The sequence below is a fragment of the Syzygium oleosum genome, unplaced genomic scaffold, assembly GCF_021117445.2.
Source record: "Syzygium oleosum isolate NSW1041296 unplaced genomic scaffold, Sole_v2.1 Sole_v2.17, whole genome shotgun sequence".
NCBI classification, from domain to species: domain Eukaryota; kingdom Viridiplantae; phylum Streptophyta; class Magnoliopsida; order Myrtales; family Myrtaceae; genus Syzygium; species Syzygium oleosum.
Window position 1 is genome coordinate 2,491,707 of NW_026607501.1, and position 20,262 is coordinate 2,511,968.

At 37.7% G+C, this 20,262-nt stretch overlaps 2 protein-coding genes across 6 annotated transcripts in view; both read left to right on the plus strand.

Annotated features, from left to right (window-relative positions):
* LOC115676635 (putative disease resistance protein At3g14460) overlaps window positions 1–17,203 on the plus strand; it is a 103,842-nt gene extending 86,639 nt beyond the window's left edge. For 3 of the 5 annotated variants that reach the window (XM_056319019.1, XM_056319020.1, XM_056319022.1), the window contains 5 exons: window positions 15,144–15,296; window positions 16,028–16,202; window positions 16,305–16,390; window positions 16,869–16,931; window positions 17,022–17,202. Coding sequence is in view for 1 of the 5 variants with exons in the window: in XM_056319025.1 (XP_056175000.1) it covers window positions 14,686–15,015 (330 nt within the window). In the remaining 4 variants the exon portion in view is untranslated. Of the gene's footprint in view, window positions 1–14,685; window positions 15,054–15,142; window positions 15,297–16,027; window positions 16,203–16,304; window positions 16,391–16,868; window positions 16,932–17,021 lie in introns of all 5 variants that reach the window. The other 2 variants (XM_056319025.1, XM_056319023.1) reach the window with 2 other exon arrangements.
* On the plus strand, window positions 9,568–12,363 carry LOC115676630 (putative disease resistance RPP13-like protein 1). The gene has a single exon (XM_030599573.2). The coding sequence runs from the start codon at window positions 10,792–10,794 to the stop codon at window positions 12,226–12,228; it is 1,437 nt and encodes a 478-aa protein (XP_030455433.1). The 5' UTR covers window positions 9,568–10,791; the 3' UTR covers window positions 12,229–12,363.
* Window positions 17,204–20,262: the final 3,059 nt, after the last annotated feature.

Consider the following 20,262-nt stretch of genomic DNA (forward strand, 5'->3'; position numbering starts at 1 on the left):
ATGTCTTCATCCCCGTACCTCCATAAGAGGTACACTCTCGCACTCATTGAGTGCGTCCCTCACCTTCAACAGCGAGTTATATTAATTGAGCCCAAACAGGACCCAAACTTCTCAATAGTGACTGGCTTGGTAAAACAATCTGCAGGATTGCTATTCGTGTGAATCTTCCTCAAGTGAATGCTGCCATCTGACACAAGCTCCCTGATTTTGTGAAACCTCACATCTATATGCTTTGTTCTTGCTGAACCACGTAAATTCTTGTGTTGTGCGAATTTCCATTACTTTTCTTGCATCGTTGATAGGATTGAATTAGATATTCGACAAATAGGAGAATCATGGTCCTTTGAATAGAAAAAGTTAGATCAAAGAAACTTGCTTAACCGATTAGTTGGTGATTTGTGAATCGTTTAATATTACTGGAGTAAAATTAAACAACTTGCTTCATGGGTTCGTTGGTGTACTCAGCTCTTTTTCTTGTTAGCCCAAAGCACGTGTTTTTGGTTCTCCTTATCGAATAGTCAAAGTTAACTGTCTTTGATGACTTGTAGATGTATAATAGAAAGTAAGATGCCATTGTTAGGTGGATCGTCAATATTTATTTCAGTCGGTGCAAGTTGCACAAAGATGCTTGTTTGTCAGTCCTATTAATTGTGGTCAGCTTCATTATCACTAGACAAGAAAAAGGGTAAGGCATCGCCAGCTAACAATGTACAATCTACTAAATACTGTAGGCATCACACTTATGAACAGGAAAATTGTGCAAATGACCACGATTCTCGGTCATCAACTACTACGTCAACACCCTTCCGCAGATCATTATTGCCCATCTTGCTGCAAATTTTCAGCACGTAACTGCCACGTAAAAGCCTACATTAATCGCATATTCACCAATAATGCATAAAACAAAGACATTGAAATCATAAGGTTACTGAGAATGTACAGATGCAAAAAAAAAAGCCTTGGTCTTGATCTTTGTTTAATGTTTTTGGTAGGTGAATGTCTTGGTCTTCCTGGACTAAATAGTTTTTTTCTCTCCATTAGCTCACTTCTGCTTTAAATAAGATAGAACTAAGCAAAAAGATAAGATAAATTCAATAAGTTCTGGACAATTTCAACTGTTGCTCATGAGTTTCTAAATCGAAAGATTCAATTCATAAAATACATATGCACTGATTATAAGCCGATGTGTAGTATGGGTACTCTACTAGTGTGTGTGTATATATATATATCATCTCCTTGATGAGCCCTATCAATTGTTTACTTTTCCTTTCCTTAAGAGTTATTGATTAAAAAAAAACAGATGATTTAATCTAAAATCTATTGAGATTTGAACCCAATTAATGAGGTCAGTTAATTATGAAATATGAAATTTTATTATATTACTAATGTTCATACAAGTGCTACGCACACAAGTAGACATATGAATATTGCTCACATATTTTAAGATTACATGTAATTAAAAATTAGGAATTAGAACAAAATGAACTGTTTCTCTGGTTGATTGTTTCCAAATATTACTCAAACCTTAGAACTTGGCATACTTGAACCAAACATAATTACCTACAACAAAATTAGAATCGCCAGATGCAATAATCTACTTTGGTCCGTAGAGGCCTCAACTGCAAGCGATGTCGATTTTAATTGACTATTAAAAGTTAAAAAAAAAAAAATACAAGACTTACCATAAAGCCAGTGAAAAGCACGAAAATTAAATTGACTTAAATAAAAACTCCATAAAGGAACCCCATCAATTTCATGCTATACCTATGGCTTCCAAAAATTATCAAATTGACTTAAATAAAACCAGATAATGAGGTGCATGAAATTTCTTACCTATATGCTGGCAATCAAGTATCTCAAGTTTTTTTCCGCTCAATAAATTATCTTGACATATCAAATGTGGGTCAGCATGAGACCTCCATTGAAATCGTGAATGAAAAATGTCGATATGACACCAACACTATTAAATTGCCGTTAACTATCTACATTGGCATCCTATATGTTCCTTGTGGTATCAATTTTGTGTCTTGCAGCCAGAGTAGACATTCCAGACGATATCATCCATCTCTCGAAGAGTGGGAACAAATTATCTACAAAAAATATTGTTTAGGCAATTTCGTTGTAATTGGTTTAGAAATCCTAGTAAAGTTTTGAATTATGTGTGCATGTACAGTTACATCTGATGATAATATTATTAATATAATTTTCAATCGAAAGTAAATTGAGTACAAAGAAATCTTCAATCAAATCTTTGATAATCCACTAAAATATTACAAGTGTAAAGCTCCAATTTTTATGATCGAATGGTTCCAAGAAGAAAATCTAAAGGAAATCGACATTGAGAACTTTGTAGTCTCCCAATGTGCCTGACATTTAACCAATAATTTTTTTTTGCGCTTGAAATTAACAAAACTATCTCCTGTTCTCTTGAAGAATGAATAATCTTACAAAAGAAAATCCTCAATATCATGCTAAGAATAACTAGGATTTCCAGCAGAAGATGCCATTCGTTTTATGGTTAATAAAGTGAGACCGAGCAACGAATCAAAGAGGATGCGTTTGTAGAACAGGTATCGCGCAAACAAAAGTATGTTTGAGATTTGAACCTAGACTAATGCTTGTATGTTAAACTTGTGGGGACAATGACATCATAAGTACTTGAACTATAATTCCTTTGGCAATCAAGTAAGTGAATTTTTTTTCGTTCAATTAATTACCTCAATTGTTCAAGTGTGGGTCAATGTAAGGTCTTTGTTAAAATTGTGGATGGAAAACGTTGAGACGACGCTAACACTGTTAAATAGCTGTTAAATGTCCATATTGGCGTCCATTATGATATCTTGAGATGTTGCCTCGTCAGACAGCAAAGACAATGATGCTAAGATTGTCTAAGCCAACACACACTCTCTCTCCTCATCACCTAACTTGTAGGTTAAGCGAACCATGTCAGCAAAATCATTATGACATGGCAATTTATTTGATGCAACTTCAAATTGAGCAAAATTTGAAAAAAAAAAAATAGAGATTAATACTGATATAATGCATGGAAGTGTTACTGGTAATGATAACAAAGACATTCACATAGCCAAAGTCTTGGTCTTCCTGGAATCTATTGAAGTTTCTTTCCCGTTAGGTCTTTTTCACTTTTGCTTCGCTTTCCTTTCCAGACAAAAAAGCAATGCAGTAAAGTCTTCGGGGATGTTCTCTGCATACTACGAAACAAGCACTTCAATTTTGTATCTTGCAGCCAGAGTACACGTTCCAGACGATATCATCTGTCTCTCGAAGAGTGGGAACAAATTATCGACAAAAAATATTATTTAGGCAATTTCGTTGTAATTGGTTAAGAAATCCTAGTAAAGTTTTATATTATGTGTGCCCGTACAGTTACATCTGATGATAATATTATTAATATAATTTCCAATTGAAAGTAAATCTAGCACAAAGAAATCTTCAATCAAATCTTTGATAATCCACTAAAATATTACAAGTGTAAAGCTCCAATTTTTATGATCGAATGGTTCCAAGAAGAAAATCTAAAGGAAATCGACATTGAGAACTTTGTTGTCTCTCAATGTGCATGACATTTAACCAATAATTTTTTTTTTTTGCTCTTGAAATTAACAAAACTATCTCCTGTTCTCTTGAAGAATTAATAATCTTACAAAAGAAAATCCCCAATATCATGCTAAGAATAACTAGGATTTCCAACGGAAGATGCCAATCGTTTTATGATTAATAAAGTGAGACCGAGCAACGAATCAAAGAGGATGAGTCTGTAGAACATGTATTGAGTAAACAAAAGTATGTTTGAGATTTGAACCTAGACTAATGATTGTATGTTAAACTTTTGGGGACAATGACATCATAAGTACTTGAACTATAATTCCTCTGGCAATCAAGTAAGTGAATTTTTTTTTGTTCAATTAATTACCTCAATTGTTCAAGTGTGGGTCAATGTAAGGTCTTCGTTAAAATTGCGGATGGAAACGTTGAGACGATGCTAACGCTGTTAAATAGCACCCAAAAGTCCATATTGACGTCCAATATGATATCTTCAGAGACAATGATGTGAAGATTGTCTAAGCCAACACACTCTCTCTCTCCTCATCACCTAACTTGTAGGTTAAGCGAACCATGCCAACAAAATCATTACAACATGGCAATTTATTTGATGCAACTTCAAATTGAGCAAAATTTGAAAAAAAAAATAGAGATTAATACTGATATAATGCATGGAAGTGTTACTGGTAATGAAAACAAAGACATTCACATAGCCAAAGTCTTGGTCTTCCTGGAATCTATTGAAGTTTCTTTCCCGTTAGGTCTTTTTCACTTTTGCTTCACTTTCCTTTCCAGACAAAAAAGCACGTGATATGCAGTAAAGTCTCCGGGGATGTTCTCTACATACTATGAAACAAGCACTTGTGAACAAAAAATGTTTCATTTTCATTCCTCTTACCACTGATCTTCATGTGAAAAGCACCCAAAATTGAATGGATAACAGAAGTGCTATAGCCTTGTCCCAAGAAAATATCATTACTACTTCAATACTTTTGACATATGTATGTAACTTTATGGGAAAATTTGTCGAAAAAGTCCTAAATTTAGTCATAAATTTTTTAATTTAACAAATTTAGTCCTAAACTTTTTGATGATTTGCCAATGTAATCCTTTTTGACCGGAAAATGCTGAATTTGCGATCATGTTACACAGGATGGCCGGCATCCACATCAGTAACTTTAGGCTAAAATTGGCCGGAATGATTATATTGACAAATCGTCAAAGGTTTGAGACTAAATTGGCCAAATTGAAAAGTTTAGGACTGAAGTGGTCATTGTACAATAGGTTTAGGATATTTAAGATAATTATCCCATGACTTTACAACTATCATTAATGATCGCCTTGTAATAATATATTCCGAAGAAAATCAAGAAACATTTATTGGCTTACAAAAAAGCATAAAAACTATTATCTACAAAAATACACTATTTGGCAAATTAGTTGTATTTGGTAGACTCGACAGACAAATAAAGAACATATAAATGTGCGAATTTCTTCAAATGAATAAGAAGAGATCATAGTAAAGTTTTAAATTATGTATGCCTAAACAGTTACATGTAATAATAATATTATTTATTAACATAATGTCCAACCGACAGAAAATCAAGTAAATACAAAAATTCTATCTTCAATCAAATGTTTGATAATCCATTAAAATATTTCAAGCGGAAGAAAAGAAGATTCTTAGGCTTAAATATATATTAAATCTCCAATTACATGCACGTGTGTCCCAAACTACCTGAGCATATACTTTTGGTGATTTGGGTGAGGAGATCAAAGGGAAAGCAATGGAATTGGCCAAAAAAGGGGGCAAGAACAATACTTTATTTTTTGAATTTTTGTGATCGAAAATTATGGTGACAATCAATTTTAAGCATGGCATGTACTAGTAATCGGAAAACAAAGGCATTCACATAGGGATGGATGGAAGAGGAGGGGTGTGAGAAGTGAAGCGACAATGCCAATTTGCGTCCTGCAAAGTCTCTTGTCTTTTTTCATTTGCTCTCTTTCGCTGCTGCTTCACTTTCTAGACAAAAAAGTACGTGATGTCCAGTAAAGTCTTGGTCCTTCCTGAGTTTATGGTTTATGTACATGAACAGAGAGCACTTGTGGACAGAAAGCATAATTGAAAGGTCTTGGTCTTCGTTTGATCTTTTCGGTAGGTGAAAAGTCTTGGTCTTCCTGGACTTTATAATTTTCTCTTTCCATCAGCTCGTGATCACTTTGCTTCACCATAACCCTTGGGTGTTCTCTACAGTGACTGATTCACCCATGGCCATTGAAAGATCTTTTTGGGTTCCTTCTTAGCTTCCTTCTTATACTAATTTATAGAATTATTAATTTGAAGCAAGACATGTAACGCGTGGAAAGTCTACTAGTAATGGAAAAAGAGACATTCGCATAGGGATGGAAGAGAGATGTGAAAAGTGAAGCAGTGAAGCCAATTTGCGCCCTGGAAAGTATTGGTCTTCCTGGATTTTATTACAGTTTTTTCCCCACTATCTCTTTTTCACTTTTTCTTCACTTTCTAGGCAAAAAAAAGTAGATGATATCTAGCAAAGTCTTGGTCTTCCTGATGAAAAGAACTTGATGAGTATACTATCACGACCAGCAATTTTGAGTTAGACCGAAGAGACCATGTTTTGATGCACATTGTCTCCTTGAGTTACAGAAATCAACTGTTCTCCTCTTTCTCCTGATCAAGACTTTTGGCTGTCGTTAGAAAGAGGATAAGAGTTGATATTTCTTCACATGACCAACTTAGGGGGCATTTATATCTTCGTCAAAAATTTATTTACTTCCCAAGTGTTTTGTTTGTTTTTTTGTTTTTAAGTTATAGGCATTTTATGTGGTAGCTACAATGCTGAAAATTTCGCAGCAAGATGGGCGACAATGATCCGCTGAAAATTGTTGAAGTAGTTGTTGATGATTGCGAATCGCTTGATAGGACAAAAAAAGTTAGCCCAAAGCAACTTGCTTAATGGATTAGTTGGTGATTTTGTGAATCGTTTACTATTTCCAAAGTAAAATTAAGCAACTTGCTTCATGGATTTGTTGGTGCACCCTACTTTATTTCTTGTTAGCCCAAAGCGCGTGTTTCTGTTCTCCATATCAAACAGTCAGAGTTTGCTATCTTTGATGACTTGTAGATGTATAATAGAAAGTAAGATGTCATTGTCAGGTGGATCGTCAACATTTATTTCAATCGGTGCAAGTTGCACAAAGATGCTTGTTTGTAAGTCTTATTAGTTGTGGCCAGCTTCATTCATCACTGGACAAGAAAAAGGGTCAAGCATTGCCAACTAACAATGTACAATCTACTAGAAATTATACTGTAGGCATCACACTTATGAACAGGAAAATCGTGCAAAGGACCACGATTCTCAATCATCAACTACTACCTCAGCACCCTTTAGCATATCATTGCTGCCCATCTTGCTGCAAATTTTCAGCACGTAACTGCCGCGTAAAGGCGTACATTGATCGCATATTCACCAATAACGTATAAAAATGAAGACATCAAAATCATAAGGTTACTGAGAAAGTATGCATGCAAAAAAAAAAAACCTTGTTCTTGGTCTTTGTTTAAAGGGTTAATACCATGAAATCTTAAACTAGTACATCCGTGACAAATTTAGCCCAAACTAATTTTTTGACGATGAAAAATCCAAACGGGTACATATGTGACAAATTTATCTAAAACCAATTTTTTGACTACAAAAACCCCAACCTGATATATATGTGACAAATTTACCCCAAACTAATTTTTTGACCACAAAAAACCAAAAACTGGTACACCTGTGACAAATTTACCCTCCGTTAGTTTCCGTTAAATTTTACTGTCGAATTGCTAAATGAGATGACACGTGACAATTGATAGGTATACCAGTTTGGGGTTTTACCCCTCTATTTGTCACATGTTTACTAGTTTGTGATTTTTCGTGGTATTAATTTAATTTAACGGAGGGTAAATTTGTCGCAAGTATACCGGTTTAGGGTTTTTGGTGGTTAAAAAATTAGTTTATGGTAAAATTGTCAGAGTTGTACCAGTTTTGAATTTTTTATGGTTAAAAAATTAGTTTGTAGTAAATTTGTCACGGATGTACCAGTTTGGGATTTTTCATGGTCAAAAAATTAGTTTTGGGTAAATTTGCCATATGTGTATAGATTTGAGATTTTTCGTGGCATTAACTCTTGTTTAAATGTTTTTGGTAGGTGAATGTCTTGGTCTTCGTGAACAAAATAGTTTTCTCTCTCCATTAGCTCACTTCTGCTTTAAATAAGATAGAACTAAGCAAAAAGATAGGAAAAATTCAATAAATTCTGGACAATTTCAACTGTTGCTCGTGAGTTCCTAAATTGAAAGATTCAATTTATAAAATACATACGCAAGATGTACACTCCTTGACGAGCCCCATCAATTATTTACTTTCCCTTTCCTAAAGGTTATTAATTAAAAAAACAGATGATTTAATCTAAAATCTATTTAGATTTGAACCCAATTAATGAGGTCAATTAATTATGAAATATGAAATTTTATTAGATTACTAATGTTCAACCACATGCTACGCACAGGCGTAGACATACAAATATTGCGCACGTATTTTCAGATTACCTGTGATTGAAAATTAGGAATTAGAACAAAATGAACTGTTTTTCTTGTTGATTGTTTTCAAATATTACTCAACCCTTAGAGCTCGGCATACTTGAACCAAACATAATTACCTACGACAAAATTAAAATCGTCAAATGCACTAATCCAATTTTTTTCCGTGGAGGCCTCAATTGCAAGCAATGTTGATTTTCCGGTTTTCTTTTTTTGTATCAATTGAATCTAATTGACTACTAAAAGTTATAAAAAAAAAAGAAAAAACAAATACAAGACTTGCCATAAAGCCAGTGAAAAGCAACAAAATAAAATGGATGACATCATTAGTACTTCAATACTTTTGACATGTGTATATGACTTTACAACTATCATTTATAACCGCCTAGGAGTAATACATGACAAAGAAAATCAGAGAATATTTCTTGGCTTATATAAAAAAGAAAACACACAATTTGATTTTGCCTTATTTCAAGCATTTGCATTCAAGAGGAGTCGCTTGTTCGATTTTACATGCGAGTGGTTGAAGCAAAAACTCCATAAAAGGAACCCCCATCAATTTCATTCTTATATCTATGGCTTCCAAAGATATTCAAATTGACTGAAATAAAACCAGATAATGAGGTGCATCAAATTTCTTACCTATGCGTTGGTAATCAAGTATCTAAAGTTTTTTTTTCCAGTTCAATAAATTATCTTGACACTCCAAATGTGGGTCAACGTGAGAGCTCCATTGAAATCGCGAACGAAAAATGTCGATTTGACACCAATGCTATTAAGTAGCCCTTAACTATTTACATTGACATCCAATATGTTCCTTGTGGTATCAATTTTGTCTCTTGTGGGTCAGAAAAGATGTTCAGGATGATATCGATCCATCACTCAAAGAGTTGGAACAAATTATCTACAAAAAATATCATTTAGGCAGTTTCGTTGTAATTGGTTAAGAATTCTTAGTAAAGTTTTATATTATGGGTGTCCGCACAGTTACGTCTGATGATAATATTATTAATATAATGTCCAATCGAAAGAAAATCAAGTACAAAGAAAAATTCTATCTTCAATAAAATGTTTGATAATCCACGAAAATATTTCGAGTGTAAAGCTTGAACTTTGTAGCCTCCCAATCTGCTCGCCATTTAGCCACTGAAATCTTTTGGCGCTTGAAATTAACAACACCATCTCCTGTTCTCCTTCACATGAAAGAATGAATATTCTTACTAAAGAAAAATATTAAGGCGAGACCAAGCAATGAATCAAGGGGATGAGTTTGTAGAATAAATATCTCGTAAACAAAAGTACCTTTGAGATTTGAATCTAGAGCAATCATCGTACAAGTATCCAAACTATTACTCTTTTTCGTAATCAAATCTCTAAAGTTTTTTTCATTCAATCAATTACCTCAACATTTGAAATGTGTGTCGAGGCTTCCATTAGAATTGTGGACGAAATATGTTGATAGGATGCTAACGCCGTTAAATAGCCATAAACTGTCCACATTGGCATCCGATCTTGTATATTGAGATGCTGTCGTGTAAGCAGACATATTAGACGGTTTAGATCGTCTGAGTCACACACACACACTCTCTCTCCTCATCATCCAATATGCAGGGTAAGCGAGCCACATTAAGCTATTAGACTTAACTTTTGTTTGGGTAAATGAGTCATGCCAGCAAAATCACATGATACAGAAATTGATTTAATGGATGCCTTAAAGTGAGCCAAATTTGAAAAATTGAGGTACTTGATTGAACAAACAAAAAGTGTAGGTTCTCGATTGTAAAATGAACAAAAGCTTAGGTAGTTACGATATCATCATCCCTAACTCCTAAACCGCTCTAAGTAAAACATCTCAAGAAAAATATTGTCTACGAAGGTGACTATAAGGTGGTGCCATTGGAAATGTCACCCTAGCAGCGGTGCTGACGGCAACGGTGTGGTAATGGCCATGGGACGGTGGTGCTCTCGCAGGTTTCATTCCTGCATTTTTTTTTCTTTGTTTCTTTTTTTGCTGTTTCTTCTTTTTTGTTTCTCTCTTTGCGTTTTCTTCTTTTATTGAACTTAAATTTGAAAAGATATATGAAAATCTAGACATAATTATAATAGACAAGAACAGAGATTAATGACTTAAGAATCACAATATGAATGAACATGAAAAGAGTTGGACGAGAGTTATACGATCATTAGTTTTAAGCAAGACACACGTGGAAGTTCTACTGGTAAAGGAAAAAGAGACATTCCCATGGGGATGAAAGAGGAGGGATGTGAAAAGTGAAGCAACAAACTGCAATTTGCGTCCTGCAAAGTCTTGCTCTTCCTGGAATCTATTGAAGTTTCTTTCCCATTAGCTCTTTTTCACTTTTTCTTCACTTTCCGGACAAAAAGGCAAATGATATACAGTAAAGTCTCTAGGGATATTCTCCAAATATTAAGAAACAAGCACTTGTGGACAAAACGTATATTTATTTTGATTTCTCTAACCTCTGATTTTTGTTTGATCTTTTTGGTAGGTGAAAGTCTTGGTCTTCCTGGACTTTATAGTTTTTTCTCTCTCTCCGTTAGCTCATCATCACTTTGCTTCCCCGTAACCCTTGTTGTTCTCTACAGTGACTAATTCACCCATGGCCATTGGAGAGATCTTTTTGGGTTCCTTCTTTCAGGTCTTGTTCGACAAGTTGACTTCTCTGACATTGGACTATGCGCAGCGAGAAGGAATCAGCAAAGCCCTTGATGAGTGGAAGGTGATGCTGGAAACAATCAATGCCGTGCTGGATGGTGCAGAGGACAAGCAACTGAGGGGTGACCGTCTAGTGAAGCAGTGGCTGGACGATGTTAGGGACTTGGCCTATGACATGGAAGACTTGCTCGATGAGTTTGATATCGAAGCCACTCAGGCCAAGTTGAACGCAGAATCCAGCACAAGCAGAGGTCAGTTGAAAAGGAAGTTCTCTTTCTTTAACCAATCGAGCTCGCACGTGTCTGAAACCAAGGTACAAGAGATTAATGGCAGGTTGGAAAAGATTCTCAACAGGAAGGCTCATCTAAGCTTGAGAGAGAATGTCGTGGATAGATCCAACGACACCAACAAAAGGCTCCCCAGCACTTCTTTACCGGAGCTTCAGTTTTTCGGTAGGGAGGAAGAAGAAGCACAGGTACTCGAACTATTGATAAGTGACGTCCAAAATTCCGATGCTACTCTAAGCATAGTTCCCATAGTTGGAATGGGTGGTGTTGGAAAGACAGCCTTGGCTCAACGGCTGTATAATGATCCTAGAGTGAACAACTGTTTCGAGAGGAGAGCATGGGTCTGTGTTTCGGATGTTTTTGATGTTCTCGACATAACGAAGACTATTTTGCAGTCGATCAGCAAATGGCCCTGCAAGGACAAAGATCTTAACTGGCTTCAAGTTAAGTTGAAAAATGAATTGTCTGGGAAGAAGTTTCTTATGGTTTTAGACGATGTCTGGAATGAGAAGTATGGAGAATGGACATCCCTCTTAAAGCCATTTGAAGCAGGGGCTAAGGGAAGCAAGATCATCATCACGACGCGCAACCGTCCTGTTGCTTCCATAACAGGAGCTTCGCCATATCCTTTGAAGGAGTTGTCCATTAATAGCTGTACTAGCTTATTAGCCTATCATGCTCTGGGAGCAAGAAATTTTGAGAGGCACCCGGAATTTGAAACAATTGGCAAGAAAATAGCTGAAAGATGTAGAGGTTTACCTTTGGCAGCGAAGATGTTGGGCGGTGCCCTACGTAATAAAAGGAATCCTTATGAATGGGAAGATACCTTAAATAACAGAATATGGGATCTTCCGACGGCACAAAAGGATGAGGTTCTCCCCGTTTTAAAATTGAGCTATGTACATCTTCCTTCCTATTTGAAGAGATGTTTTGCTTATTGTGCAGTATTTCCCAAAGATTATGAAATCGAGAGGGATGAGCTGGTACTCATATGGATAGCGGAGGGCTTTATAGATGGACGAAACGCAAAGGACAATATCTTGAGATCTAGACGGAATCACTTTGATGAGTTAGTATCCAGATCATTTCTTTAACAATCAAGTGTTAACGCATCTAAGTTTTCAATGCATGATCTTTTGAATGATCTAGCAAAGTCAATTGCTGGTGAGACTTGCTTTAGCTCAGGGGAGCCTCAGCAGGCAAGCAATGAACATGATGCATCATCTCTTGAAAAAACTCGTTACGCATCATTCGTCTCACTGCCTTACGTTACATCAAAAGACTTGAGAGCATATCACAGAATGAAGGCACTAAGAAGCTTAATTATAGTGCCTATTGGATCTAGTGTGGGCTTTTTCCATATTTCCAACAAGGTGCTACATGACTTGCTAGCAGAATTGAAGTACTTAAGGGTGCTCTCGTTATGTTATTGTTTAATTAGAGAGGTACCGAATTGTGTTGGTGATTTAAAACATCTTCAAAATCTCAACGTCTCATACAGTTATATCAAAAGGCTACCTGAGTCAATTGTCGGCTTGTGCAAATTACAAGCTTTGATCTTAAGAAGTTGTCATAACCTTTCAAAGTTGCCTCAAGGTATCACAAAGTTGGTCAGCTTACAGTTTCTTGATGTTAGAGATACAAGGCGTCTAAAAGAGATGCCGTTGGGTATCAGCAATTTGAAAAATCTTACTATCTTGTCCAAGTTTGTGGCAGGACCAGAGAAAGGGTCGCAATTAGAGGAGTTAAAGAACTTGCCACATCTTCAAGGAGAATTACTCATATCAGAATTGCAAAATGTGGAGAAAGTTAGAGATGCAGTTGATGCTAATTTGGTTCAAAAGCGAGGCCTGACCAACTTATCCTTGCATTGGGATGAACATTTGGGAAATCTCAGGAATCATAAGCACGAAGCACAAGTGCTTGACTCTCTGCGACCTCCCACTAATATTGAAAATCTCACTATTTTGAACTATGGTGGTACAATATTCCCTTCATGGTTAGATGGTCCATCATATTCCAAGATAGTGTCTTTGTGCTTGGGGGGTTGTCCTAATGTTATATCGTTGCCCCCACTTGGACAACTACCTTCACTTGAGGAATTATCTCTTGAGGGTCTGCATGCAGTGAAAATGATAGGCTTCGAATTTTACGGAGGTAAAAGGCCTTTCTCATCCTTAACAACTTTGAAGTTGAAAGAGATGTTGGCATGGAAGGATTGGTTTCCTTACGCCGGGAGCCCAAAAGAAGAAGTCCCATTCCCTTGTCTTCAGCATCTTGTTGTCCAGAGTTGTCCTTCATTGGTCGGGACATTGCCTTGTCAACTTAATAGTCTCATGAAGCTTAAAATTCATTCATGCCCGCATTTGAATGACTCAACCAGTGTGGTTTGTCTTTTATCTCTCCGTGAGTTATATTTTGAGGATTGTAACAAGGAGATCTTAAAGAGCTTGGTCAACCTAACTTCTCTAACCATATTGAAAATAGAAAATATTGCAGAGCTTGTTTGCTTTGATCCTGGGTTTATGAGCTGCATGCATAAGCTAAAGGAGCTCGATATAAGAAGCTGTGGCAAGCTAACCTACTTGTGGCAAGATGGAAATGAAACGCAAAATCTTACTTGCCTCGAGAGTGTAGTCATCGAAAAATGTCCTCAATTAACATCATTTATGGCAGACGAAGGAGAGACAGAGCTGTTGTGCAACCTTAAAAGGATGGAATTGACGAATTGCACGAGTTTAGAAAGGCTTCCGAGCAAGATGCATGCACTTAGACGTTTGACCATTTCGAATTGTCCAAAAATCATGGGACTAACCATTCCTCAAGATGACTCCGACAGCAATAACACAATGTCACAACTTGAATATCTTGGGATTAGTCATCAGGACTCTCGGATATCCTTTCCGTTTGCCGAGGGTAGACTCGTTGCTCTGAGAGAACTTTATATTAAGAAGTATGAGGGACTGGAGTCGCTGGAAGAGATCACCGTAGAATCACTGAAATCTTTGGTTATTTCCGACTGTAAGAATCTGGGAAGCCTAACTCAGTGTCTTCACACGCTCGCCCAGCTCACTCGTTTGACAATACAAAACTGCCCAGCACTGGAGATAGAGGACTTGCCTCCCCTTCCCATCACCCTGTCATATTTCGCTCTTGGTGGATGTCCGAAGATAAAGTCTATCGCCAACTGTAACATTGCTAGCTGTAAAAATCTCACTGAATTGGATATAAATTGCTGTCCAGAATTGGAGGTGGACGACTTCCCTCCCCTTCCCATGTCCCTATCGAGACTTCACCTTTATTGGTGCCCGAAGATAAAGTCCCTACCAAATGAGTGGCATCGTCTTACTTCCCTCCGGAATCTACGTATTATGGGTTGTGAAAATATCGAACGCTTCCCCAAAGGGGATTTGCCTCCCAATTTGCGGTCGTTTGAAATTTGGGAGTGCGAGAACCTGAAGCAGCCAATGAGAGAATGGGGCTTACACATGCTCACTTCCCTCGAGGGACTGTACATTGACGGAGTAAGCATGGGAGGGGAGGGAGAGAAGGTGAGGTTTCCTTCGGAGGAGAACGAGGAGGATGCGTGGAGTCTTCTCTTCCCTTCCTCTCTAACCAAACTTGCCATTGGACGGATGAAGAACGTGGAAAGACTGTCGAGCGGTCTTCGCAACCGCCTCTCCTCTCTCAGAAGTTTGGAGATTTACGATTGCCCGAAGTTGAGGTACTTGCCAGAGGATGGCCTCCCTCCCTCCCTCCAAGAATTGTGGATAAATGGATGCGAGATTCTGAAAGACCGATGCTCCAACCTCGGTGGCGACTATTGGCCCCTCATCCAAGACATCCCTCTCGTCGACATTGATGGCCATCAGATCTGGTGAATTGATTCGGCCATGCACAGTGGGTTTTCTAGGGTTCGGATGAGTTTATGGTTTTTGGAGGCATCGATTTCCATTTCTGCTTCCTCGATTCGATGCTCAACACAAACTGATACTTTCCCGTGGAGAAGTCTCACGTGAATTTCCGGAAATCCAAGAAATCCCTCACCATCCGCATTGATTGGGGTGCATATCCAATGAAGTGAAATCGATCCACTTTCGCTTTCATTTGCTGACTGCCGCGGTTCGTTCTTCCATCTACGGTCAGATTTCTATGGGTTTGGGTAAGTCCTTTGGTCTTGAACGCATCGATTTCGTTTCTGCACTCCAATTCGATGCTTATAAGCAAATGCAGTAGGAAGAATGGGGGATCCAGATCCCTATTTTGACAGCACTATCCTCTTCCTAGTATGTCAATGTTATGTCTCATTTTTTGCAATTTACAGAAAAAGAAGAAGCGTTTAATTTTATTTGGTGTATTGATATGTTCTAAATTTTCTTCTAGTGATTATGATCTAAATAAGAATAATCCCTCTCAAAATCTAAAAATAGGATTAGTTATGTGGAAGCTGTGATATGATTGTGAAGAAAGGGGATGCTGTTTTTCTTTTTTATGGTTTTCTTTATCATCGAGAACCTTCTTTTTGTTGATGATGATCCTTCGTAGTGTGAAGTAGTCTGTCTGGGGCAGCTCATGGCTCCAAGCTTTCAATACAACTCCAATTCATGATAGGATCGATATTCATAAACCACCTTCCGTTTGGGCCTTGATCTCTGTTGGGTTAGGAACTGTTACTTACAGCTTGCTAGAAATTTTTAGCCAATATACTCATATTTATTTGGTTGAGATTGTAACAATATGCTGCCTGCCTCTGTGTTCGAATTGTCAGCAATGAGCTCCGAGGCAAATATATTCAGCAATCAGTTGTTTGCATTTACTCCACTGCGGAATAAGATTTCGTCATACATTCTGTCATTTTGTCTGAAAAGACCTTATGTGGCATTCTTCCCACAGGGAGTTCCGGAACAAAAGCTTCAAGCTCACTTGTGTTCCTTTGGTGTAACTGGAAATCTTGCACTTCAACCAATGTATACCTTGTCTGATACATCTCCTCCCTCTCTGCTACTGTTGGATCTGTAAATTTTTTGTTGAAGCAATTTTCGTATGACATTGTGAAGCTCTATTAGAGGTTAGTCAATTTGCAATCTGAATTGCAGTTCACTCTGTACTTTCTCTGAGGCTTTTTGGATGTTATTGCACATATAACATGGTGCTTTGACCATATCAATAGGTGGTCAGAAAACCAGAGTTGCATTTGCCGAGATAACTTTCAAGAAACCTCACATAGATTTGCTTGACGAGCCATCCAATCATCTGGTAAGTTAACTCATTTATTTCATCCTTGTGACTTTTATTACTATTTCAGTTAGCTTGTTATTGTCTTGCACTAGTAGAACTTATTGGAATCTGGTCTTGACATTGAAAATACAGAAGAAGCAATCAGTGATCACAACTTCGGGGAGCCTCTATCGCCATGCTTCTAATTTATAATGAAATAGAAACCAGTGTAATTGTTCCAACTTGCAAAATATTGGGAATAGAATAGTTATGCCAGCCTGATCTGTGTTTTTGTATTATAGAAGTGTATAATACCAAGTTGTTCAGATAATTGTGCCTACAGGCAGTACAGGGCTTTGCACTTAATTTATGCGGAAATCTCTTTGTTTATAAATGTGGACTTTAAGTTCTGCTTTAATGACCAGTGACTACTAAAGTGTTATCTTTGTAAATTGCTAGTTTCTTGTCTAAGGATTGATGAGTATGATTCTGCGTTCTTTACTATCCCAAACTGCAGGATTTGGATGCAGTTGAGGCTTTCATTCAAGGTCTGGTCTTGTTCCAAGGAGGAATTCTGATGGTGAGATTGATTTCTTGACAAAATACTTGAATTTGACCAATGATTGATCGTCTTCACAGCTAATAGCCCTCTTTTCACCTTGATTTGCAGGTTAGTCACAATGAGCATGTAATATCTGGAAGCATGGACGAGCTCTAGGTGGTTTCTCAAGGCAAGGTGGCGCCTTTCCATGGGAATTTCCAGGATCATAAGAAGATACTTCAGTCCTCTTTGAATCAGGCAAGTTTAGTTCTTGTCATCATCCAAGATTGGTTCAATGGGGTCACGGTACCTTACAAAACATATAATGAGGCTTAGCTACGAGAGAAAAAACAAAAAGGACGCGGAGACGATTGTCGCGATATACGGGATGTACTCACGATTCTGCGGCCCACGTTTGTCGTTTGATTAGGGCTCGTGGAAGGACAAGTCTAAGTTTTTGACATTGAATATGCGGTATCATTTGCCAATAGCTTAAAAAATGAGTCTGGATTGCAGTCCCGGTATAATTTATGAGAAATTAGCTGTATGAAGATATTTTCCCCATTTTTGATGTTTGGCATGAGTTGGAAAAATTGGTTTCAAGCCTAACTTGTTAATCTAGGGTTATAGTTGATGTAGCTAGCAAGGATCACCTAGAGGGGGGTGAATAGGTGATCTAAAACAATTTTTAGTAATTTATGCGGAAACGAAATAAATCACGAGAAGAGTCCGAATAAAGTTCGGATTCAAGACAGATTATATAGACGGTGCTTTCTTGATGTGCAGAATGTAAAGTAAGAGATAAGGGAAAGAGAATCGCACACAAGTTTATAGTGGTTCGGCTTATAGCAGCCTACGTCCACTCTCCCACGCTTCTGACCTCTTGTTTGGATTTTACTATGTAATCAAGAGGAATTACAACTTCTGAGTGTTAACACTCTTGTGTATGATAGGACTCTCTATCTCACACAATCACTCTTACAAAGTGTCCCTCAAGATCTTAATATTTGGCTCAGAATGACGAGAAAAATGATTGGATTAAGCTCGACTTTGGACTTGTTGATTCTTGATTCCGTACTACCTTCCGCCGCTCGTTGATCTCCTTAAATACTCCTCTCGCTTCCAAACTAGCCGTTGGACGCCTTTCGTAGGATCATCTTCCAATCTTTACCTTGGACAGATTTGTATAGTAAGAAATTGAGTAGCCGTTGGTTGACAGATTCTGAATCCCGCTGATTCTGGTCGCCCATACAATCAGAATCTTGGTTTCCATAAGTAGAACTTTGTCCGTTGTAATGCATTCTTGTCATGATGTTTGATTGTCAATCAGTTTGATTCAGATTGAGACAATCAGAACATTCCTTCGTGAAATCCATGCCGGATCACTATTGTTGTGTTACGTTCGAATTCTCACGTGCGAAGATATTCTGCGTGCGCATCGGAAGAACTCCTGCGTCTGCGCTCGAAGAATTTGCGTCCGAATAATTTCTTCTGCGTCGACGAATTTCTTCGTCTGAATAATTTCTTCGTCTGCATTTGCATCTGAATAACTTCTGCATCTGCATCTGAATATCTTCTGCTTCTGAATCTCAGAACTTCGATTATGTGGGTCTTCAAAAATATACTTGACAGCTTGTAAAGTCTGAATAACTTTCTTCTGAGCTTCCAGAATATACAGACCTTGAATAATTCAGAATAAGTATCAGATTTACAATAACATAGAAGGTTTTGTCAACTTCAAAATTAATAGGAGTTTTCCTCAACAATAGTGGCAATCTTTATCTGTATGCATGTTTTGACATGTGCATTAAAACCTGCAATGTTGCTCTTCCAATGGTTTTCGAGCACCAAATTGTTCACCTCTTAACATTGCCTTCTTTTCCACTCAGGATGCTTCTTTACTAGCACTGGAGGTTTTGGTGATATGAGCACCCAATGAATGAGGTGAAGCCAGGTTCCTAGGGTGGACGGCTACGGCCAAGTGTGCGGCACGACATTCAAAAGGGGATGCGGAGACTAAGGAGTCCAAAGCATGCCTAGAGTTGGGAGTGCTTGCGAACCGGTCCTCGCACTCTCGAGTCTTATGGTTTATGGCCCTTTTTGGCCAGGCCATTAGCTATTGAATGGCCTTCTATTGCTTATAACCCAGTCACCCTTTCTCATATATTGACAATTTTCAGGCTCTCATGGTCGTTTGCTCTACGTTGAGAGTTTGAGATGACATTGCTTTATGCAGCTGTTCCTGTTGCTTATAAAACCAAGCCTTTACAGAACCTGATCATGCTATGTGCAATAATATCTTTCTGGCATTTCAGTTAGCCATCATGCAGAGTTTATTTTATGTTACATTTTTTCGCTTAGATGTCTATTGTGTTACTGTTATCTCTACTAGGAAATGAGACCGGAACGATATTGTTAAATGAGGAAAAAAGAAGACCAAAATAACTTGGAGCGTGCCGGTTCTCATATGGAAATTGAGTTAACCTGACGCATTATGAAGGGTCATATGAACTTCGATAATAGACAATGATAGCATGTTAGACATTAGGGCTAAAGCAGCAGTCAATCTTGCAATTTTTAAGATGTCAACGGGAACTTGACACGTGCCGATACAAACTTAATAGGAAAAAGAAGATGGAGGGAAGCTGTCAATACTCAGCCAATATCAAATTGCAGATCAACAAAAAAGGGAATAGGCTAGCTCTATCTCTCAATTGCCTATCCTGTGCTCGAGAAGGTCCCCTAGTTCCTCGGCAGAACCTCGGGGTGCATTTAATTGTCTTAGATGAGACTCGGGATCTTCCTCAGTCCATGGCACCCTTCGCTCATCCCGCCCGTCCGGACATGGCGCCCTTTTTCATTATCGGTTTTAGTGCACGATCTTATTGTTACGCTTGCGAGGACCTCTTTAGTCCTTTGCGGCCATGCCACCTAGTGTTATCTGAAAAACGTGTTCGTCAAGTCTAACGCACATGGACCAAGTCTCGGTCTTCTCTTATTGACATGATGAGCTCTTGCTAAATTTTTTGAGTGAAATTAAGTGATGGTATTGATAGATGTACATCGTATACATAGCACAGGCTGCATAGCTAATCAACTAGTCATGCTTAGAAGTATTCTCGACATCCACTTTCTTATTTAATTCCTCCACACAATATTCATATTTGACACATCCATGGATCTCCTTTCAACATTAGGTATACTGTAAGTATCATACTTAAATCAGGACTCCACCTATCCATACGTAGACTCGCACTCGATTTTCTCACATATTTTGATATAGATTCCTAGATATTTTACCTGGTCTCTGCAGTATAATTGGGTAAAATTCAATGAAGTAAAGTATATAGCTAGATGAAAATCCGGCACA

Bases quoted from the DNA above. Each gene is read 5' to 3' on its own strand.
- LOC115676630 (XM_030599573.2), top strand. From the start codon at position 10,792: ATGGCCATTGGAGAGATCTTTTTGGGTTCCTTCTTTCAGGTCTTGTTC.